At 46.2% G+C, this 7,940-nt stretch overlaps 1 protein-coding gene across 1 annotated transcript in view; it reads right to left on the reverse strand.

Moving 5' to 3' along the window:
* GRAMD1B (GRAM domain containing 1B) overlaps positions 1 to 7,708 on the reverse strand; it is a 269,058-nt gene extending 261,350 nt beyond the window's left edge. The window contains exon 1 of the mRNA XM_032285138.1: positions 7,214 to 7,708. Coding sequence (XP_032141029.1) covers positions 7,214 to 7,239 — 26 coding nt within the window. The 5' untranslated portion in view covers positions 7,240 to 7,708. The remainder of the gene's footprint in view (positions 1 to 7,213) is intronic.
* Between the last annotated feature and the right edge of the window lie 232 nt (positions 7,709 to 7,940).

Below are 7,940 nucleotides of genomic sequence, written 5' to 3' on the forward strand. Positions count from 1 at the left end.
AAAAAAAAAAAAAAAAAAAAAAAAAAAAAAAAAAAAAAAACCTAAAAGAAAGTCAATGGGTCTCAAGAAAATTGATATAGGCTACTTCTCTGTTCTAAATTCACTTAATTCAATTTGCATAGGTATCCATATTTTAGGGAACCCCCTTGTATATCAGCTGCAACGAGGTGCTTATAGACTCCTACCTGCAGAAGTGGAGAGCTAATGACAGGTGATAGGAAAAGTTATGAGAAAAAGATGGCATTGAAATGTAGGGTAGGCCAGGCACAGTGGCTCACACCTGTAATCCCAGCACTTTGGGAGGCTGAGGCTGGTGGATCACCTGAGGTCAAGTGTTTGAGGCCAGCCTGACCAACATAGCAAAACCCAGTCTTTACTAAAAATACAAAATTATCTAGGCATGGTGGTATGCGTCTGTAATCCCCACTACTGGGAAGACTGAGGCAGGAGAATCTCTTGAACCCAGGAGACAGAGGTTGCAGTGAGCCAAGATCATGCCACTGCACTCCAGCCTGGGCAGCTGAGTGAGGCTCCATTTCCAAAAAAAAAAAGAAAGAAAGAAAATGTAGGGTAGAATCTACAAGGAAAGCATAATGTGGAAAATCATATGCTTAAAAATAGAACACTGGTTTGCCACTTACTGTCAGCGTGATTTGAGGCATCCTGTCCCTAGGCTTCAGTTTCTGCAGCTATAACGTGGGTGATAATAATTCCTTACGCAAAATATTTTTACGACAAATAAAACAACAGAAGAGCTCTGTAAGCATTAAGTCATGATACAAATGACAATTTAGTTGTAATAAAATAAAAATAATGAGGAGTTCAAAGGTGCTTTTATTTATTGGCCATACTCGTGAGAGGATTAACCACGCCATCCTCAATAGGAAAATGAAAACTTTTGGATAAAGACTTGGTATAGGCTGGGTGTGGTGGCTCATGCCTGTAATCCCAGCACTTTGGGAGGCTGAGGTGGGTGAATCTCCTGAGGTCGGAAGTTCGAGACCAGCCTGACCAACATGGAGAAACCCCGTCTCTACTAAAAATACAAAATTAGCCAGGCGTGGTGGCGGGCATCTATAATCCGAGCTACTCAGGAGGAAGAGGCAGGGGAATTGCTTGAATCCGGGAGGCGGAGGTGGTGGTGAGCCAAGATGGAGCCATTGCACTCTAGCCTGAGCAACAAGAGCAAAACTCCGTCTCAAAAAAAAGAAGAAAAAAAAAGACTTTGTATAAATTCTCTACTTCCAAACAAGTTGAGAAACTCATTTTGCAAATTTGTTTTTTAAAAGACGAGAGCCTGAAGAGATTCAGGGCCCAAGTACAGCAGTCTGGGGAAAATGTATGCCAAAGCAGCAATGGGGACAGTCATGTTCAGCTCGTGGGACTGCGAAGCAGTGCTCAACCTGGACCACGGCAAAGCAGAGGGACTTGAGAGATGGAGACTTGGATCTGGCAAGCCATATTCTGAAACTGACAGTAGTAAAGGAAGTCCTGACCTGAGTTTATCTTATTCCCCTTCTTCCGCAACATGCATAAAAACATTCCTTGGCTTCAAAGCTACGCCAGATGAACTGCCTGAATCAGATAGGCAAGAACAAAGAATGGTGAGAGAAAATGCATGCTGATGCCTAATTAGAGAAGGAAAAGGAAAGAGGTTTCTGCCTTCCCTGTAATGGACTGTCAATCCTGCATTTCTTCAGGTCTTTGAGCACACACTCATATGACTCATGCCTATGCTCTCAATTGCTCCCTGCCTTAAGAGACGAAGATACCTCTTTATAGTCACTGCAGGGAATAGTCTCTGGCTAGTAAACCTGTTTCCTTTCAAAGGGAAAGATCAGCCACTACAAGGCTAGCAGGCAGGAAGAAGTGCACCTTTCCGAATCCAGCTGTTCCATGCATCACTCCCTTTGAAGTCAGACTGACTCAACATCACTCTTTATTGCTATCTAGTCTAGGTACTGAATTTGTAAAAACAGCACTTTAAAGGTTAATAGCTGGGGGATTATATAACCCTTCAATATAGGAGGAAAAAGAGCCCATAAATACTCCGTTAAACACAAACGCGTGATGTCAGTAAGAAGCCTTCCGAACAGCCTCACGTTTTTACAGCCACCCAACCAACCAGGTCCAATTAATTGGTCCCCTTAACACGCATTGTTGGTTTTTGTTTTTGTTTTCCTTCAAAAGAATGGTTATATGCAAAGGGGCATGCTTTAATTGCTACTAAATCTTCTGGGACTTAAGGAAGTAAGTTCATGTCTAAACCAATAAAATATCTGCTTTGTGTTGTCACAAAGTACTAGATGTGTATCATTATGCTGGCTGCCTAAGCACTGTCCCATCAGCAAAGTGCAGACCAGCTTCCCTAACCAGGCCAACAAAAAGAGTGAGTGCCCAAATTCTAAGCAAGCCTTCCACTCAGGGCAAGTTCAGCCAAAGTGAGCCATTTTTAGCCGCCAATGAGATCTCCAAGGAGAACTGAACCATGAGGGCTCACAAAGTCTGGAATCAAACCCAGTGCCAAAAAAAAAAAAAAAAAAAAAAAGAGTATGAGAGAGAGTGTGAGAGGGGAAATGCTAAGCTCCACCAGAATTCAGTTTACTGGGATTCTTCCTGCTAACAAGCCCAACCAAGCCAGAGAACTACGTTCCTTTCCGACTTCTGCCCACCCTCATCAAAGTCGTTCTTTACAGGCGGTTATCAAAGCTCAGGCTTCATGTCTGCCACTCTCTTAAGGATACCTTCTTATCTGATTAAATAGAATATTATGCTAAATATTCAGCCACCCCAGCACTGGCTGTGTGGGTGTGCTGGATAAAATCTTCATGAAAATGCCATCACGGGGTCATTTGTTTAATTTCCATTCTGCAAAATATAAAAATAGAACGAGCTGCCGTGAAGGGTTGAGGCTTGACAGCTTCAATGAGAAGCCTCCAAAGCACAAAAACCATGCTGTTCTGCTGGCTCGCTTACATTCTCCCTCTGCCAGAGAGAAATGGGAAGAGAAAAAACCTGAAAGCAAGGTGCTGCTTTCACTTATCTTCTGCTCTTTTCCCCTCTTTGGCCTTTTCTTGCATTTGCTCACTGCATCTTCCTCTTGTTCCATCTGTTTCCTCTCCCTCCTCCTCCTTGGCTTGCTTCCCCTCTCCACCATCCCCCCCTCCCCTCCCTCATCATTTCTATGTGTCACTTCTCTTTCTCTCTTTCCCAGGGACTGGTTATCCTCCCATGCTTCCGGCACCCTCACCGGGGCTGCCCTTGCCTTCCGGGGCAGCCTGCATCTCCAGGACCACTGGGTCTCACAGAGTTTTCTAGGAATGATCTCTTTCATCCCTGCCTCTCCCCCTATACCCTACCCCTTCTCCAGTCCCAGACACGAAACATATCTAGAAAGATGGGATCTGAGAGATCAATTAGATTGGATGGCAGATGAGCTGCAAAGATGACTTTTTTATACTTCCTCATCTAGATAAATATGTTTACTATCCATTCAGCTCAGCAACTCATGGGATGGGGACGGGGTGTCAGGCAGGTAGTACATCGCTGGTCTAGTGCTTTGTATAAGTCAATTTTTATTTTTATCGAGCTTTAAAAAAATAAATGCAAGTTGTACTCTCCAATTCCAATCCCTGAAGCCCAAAGCCACCCCCAAATTAACCCTGTTGCAAGCTTGGCTCAGACAGGAAAAATTTCTCTTTTACCAGAGGCTCCAGAGTTGCACCAAAAGCCCATGAGGGTGCTGAGAGGAGGAGAAAGATACTTCCTGCTTCATGCCCATTAGGAGCTCAAAAAGGTCTGACTATTTGACCTAGTTTCAAACCAAAGGATTCAGACTGTTTTAAGCCACAATGGCTCACACTCAGTTTTAGCTCATTCAATATGCCTGGAATATTCCTAGAATGGGTTCTTCACCTGTGATGCTCATGAACAACTGGAGATATTCCTGTCCCCTACTTTGGACCACAAGCAACTTTCTGAAGACAACGTTTTTGTTGGTTTAAGGAAAGCCTAAGAGAAAAGATGGTTAATAGACCACTATGTCATAGACTCATCAACATCAACCCATTCTAGAAAAGTACTTAAATATCTTATAGAGCTGTACTTGAGTTGCCAGTGGTCCAACATCTAATAGATTCTATTCTCACACCTACCAAATGAGGCTTTAATAAATTAAGGTGACCCTCATAAGACCATGTGCCTATTTACGATCCATTTCCTAAAATATACTTTCTCTCTCTCTCTCTCTCTGTAACACTGTTTCCACCCCTCCTGCCTCTTATTGGCAATGTCCATTCATTATGCAGATGTGCAATGCAGACCCACCAGTTATGAAGCAGAGCAGATACTAGAGTATACCTTAGAAGTCAGAGTCTGTATACACCAAAATAAACGGTATATGGAACTATTGCAGCTAAAAAATATGTGCAGTGTTTCTGCTTTGTAACTGGGGAACTGGATCAAATCAGGGAATGAAGGTTTTTATTACCACTTGAAGAATGACCATGCCTAGACAGAAAAAGAAATGTGTTTCCTGATGCACCAATCCACAGGTGCAAAAGGGTGAAGGAGAGGAAGAAAGAAAAAATCTTGATCAAGCTGAAAGATCCATGAAAAGCAAAACAGCAAGAGTATCTTACTGCAGACACCCCCGGAGAAAGTGACCTCTTCTGCATGGCAAGCAGAATGGGTGATAATTCCTAGCAGTATTGTAAACAGCAGCCCAAAGCCACAAACACTGAAAACTACATGCCACCTGTGCAAAAGCAGCAGACAGTGGGAGCAGCGCAGTGGAAACACCTCTGACGTGCAGCTGCAGACCTAGGGCTGTTGATTTCAGTGACAAGCATACATATTACAGATGTGTGTGTTGAGAGGGGTCACCAGTGAGCTCATCTGCAAGGACATCAAATGACTATTATGGAGGGAAAGCAAAGGCTGGAAGGTGATGACAGAGACAAATGCCATCTCCTTAGAAAGGTGTGATTTCTGCCGGGCACGGTGGCTCACGCCTGTAATCCCCAGCACTTTGGGAGGCCAAGGCGGGCGGATCACAAGGTCCAGGAGTTAGAGACCAGCCTGGCCAACATGGTGAAATCCTGTCTCTACTAAAAATGTAAAAAATCAGCCAGGCATGGTAACAAGTGCCTGTAATCCCAGCTATTAGAGAGGCTGAGGCAGGAAAATCACTTGAAACCAGAAGGCGGAGGTTATAGTGAGCCAAGATCGTGCTACTGCATTCCAGCCTGGGCAACAAGAGTGAAACTCTGTCTCAAAAAAAAAAAAGAAAAGAAAGAAAGAAAAGAAAAGAAAGATGTGATTTCCTTCCAGGCCTATGATCATTGAACACAGCTGATCAGGCAACCAAATAGGGCACTCAATTTTTGTGACAATGTCAAATTGGCACCCCAGTTTGGCTAGGTGTTGATCAGTTGCTCAAATGGTTTCTTACCAACACTATCATCAAAGCACAGTGCCAAATCTCCAAAACCAAACAGCTTTTGAGCATGGATGGAAAAAACTAGAACTGCCATATGCCCTTTGGGATCCTGGATCTCTTGAACACCAGTGACATCCAGCAGAACTCTTTGTCCAAATTGCAAGGTGAGAATGAGTTCCCTGAGCAAGCTACAAATAAATGCACCAAAGGAAGGGGCTTCAGGCAAACAGTGGAGACCTCGCTGTACACCATCAAAGGCAACTAAAGCTCTGAGATGTAGTGAAGGTGACATGGATAGGGACATTCAGTACAAGCAAGAAACATGATCTTCAAGTCAGGAACAAAGGTGGAAGCCATAGTTGAATAAAGGGAATAAGAGTTGCATATCTACACTTTTCTGTCTAATTTCCTAAATATTATAAAAGGAAAGAGAGAAGAGAGAGATAGGTGTGTGTTACACTAGGAATCATGAGTGCCTCTCTTTGACTATGCCTGTTCCACAGTGAGTTTCTGTATCAGATTAGGGATACAGTGGGACCTCGGGGTAGTGTGTAGAAATGTAGCTTTTTCAACCTGTTTCTACTATTCAGTTTCCTGAACTCAAAGAGAGAGCCCCAGCTGAGATCTATCCCTCTAAAAAGTTCCCAGAAGGAGGGCTCCTCTTCCGTAAAACACTATTTGTATCTCAAAAAGGTGATGTGCCCGTGTAGGCGCTGGCAGAGGAGACAGCTCAGCCCCCTGCACAAATTTCTTTGTCCTCACCCAGAGTAGTGGGAGTTTTACATCTGCTGCTGTCATGAAACATTTTATTATTTTTTACAAGACTTTTTAAAAATTAGTATTTCCTAGTAGGAAAAGAAATCTAGAGATTTTCCAAGCATGCGTGATATGTACAATCCTCTCACCGTACCCCCTCTTCAGTACTGGGCCTCGGGTGTTGTCCCTCACAATTGCTCAGGCCCACCAGAAACCAGAGCCTGGGTGCACACAAGCAACTGCTTGTTCAGGTGACCTTGGCGCCTGTGCATCCCGCTGAGGAACTTTCTGAAGAATGAAGTTTCTCCAGGCATGAGGTTGGCTGATGGGCGAAAACAAGTTGGGCTCTAAAAACTTCATTCTAATGACCACACCTTCTTATTCCTTCATCTACTCCACAAGAGTAATTCTGTTTCTTCTGGGATGGAACCTCTCACTTCCACCCTCAGAAGAAATTAGAAGTAGAGCCTTTCCCTAGTCTCCCTAAGGAACCCCCATAATGTACCCTTTGTCTTTTTGCCAAATCTTGGACTTCTACCATGCACGCAGAATAGGTGTAGAATTGATGGGGCAGCCAGGCAGGGAGGTGGCAGCACTGCCCAGAGCAAGGTAAGCCAGTGCTTCCAGTTCAACTTTTGTCAGCAAGGTAGAGAGAAGGAGAGGCAATCTCTACGCCCAACCCTGTGCTCACCACCTGTTCTGTGCACATCCCCAGTACTGAATGGAGAAGGAAGCCGGCTCCGCCACCTCCGAAAAAAAATCATGAAGGAGAGGGAAAGTGGTTTCCTGGAGACACCAGCTCTCAGGTGCGGGACACCTCAGCCAGACCACAATCCATGTTAATAGCTTTACCTTGCCCTCAGGTAACTTTGATGTCTCGCTAAGAAAATTCGGAAGTAACAGCACCCCCCCCCCCACTCCAATGGTTCCACAGCCTCCAGTTTCACCCGGATCCTCACTGTCACTCGGCATCCAGGCGTGTTCCTCCTGGGGCTCTTAAGGTCAGGAAGTTCTTACCTGGATCTGCTGGGAGAGGCACTCATATGGACACCCGCTCCGGGCGCGCGGCGGTCAGCGGCGTCCAGGGCACACCAGCTGCTGGCTACTGCTCACCACGTCTCCCCGCGAGCCTGGCTTTGCAAAGAGGAGAGCCAGTCCCATCTGGAGGAGGGGAGGAGGAGCGCCGAGCCTGAGGACACCCGAATCCGAGCGGCGAGGTCGGGCCGGAGCCAGGCTCCGCGCACTAGCGCTGCGCCCGGGCGCGCTGCACCTTCGGAGCCGGGACAGCCGCCTGCGCCCAGGCGGGGCGGGGGCCGCTGGGGCGGGAGGAAGCGGAACTCCCCCGCTCTCCGTGGGCTGGGAGCTCCCACTGCCTCCGAGGCTAGGTGTCACCGCACCGCGTTCCCTCTTTCTCTCTCTATACTGATATTAGCCCCTCCCTGTGCATCCACGTTTCTTCAGTGTCGGCCCTGACTCTACCTCTGTGGTTTCCGCTCCCGTCTCCCGCTCGCCGGGCTCGGTCTCTATCTCCCCAGTCATTCCCCCTTTCTCCTCTCTCCGTCGCCCTCCTCCCCTCACCCTCCCTCTCTGGGTGAAGCCTGCTCCCAGGATTCTCCCGGTATTGCCTCGCTCCAACATTTAGCACTGCAGTGTAACTCGGGGACACACAACCAGACAGTTTCTTTAAAACCAACCTTTAAAATCAGACCAGTTTAGTGCGGAAACCAAGGCCAGAAGCGCCGCT

Source organism: Sapajus apella, unplaced genomic scaffold (assembly GCF_009761245.1).
Source record: "Sapajus apella isolate SASKATOON/1434 unplaced genomic scaffold, GSC_monkey_1.0 scaffold16, whole genome shotgun sequence".
NCBI lineage: Eukaryota > Metazoa > Chordata > Mammalia > Primates > Cebidae > Sapajus > Sapajus apella.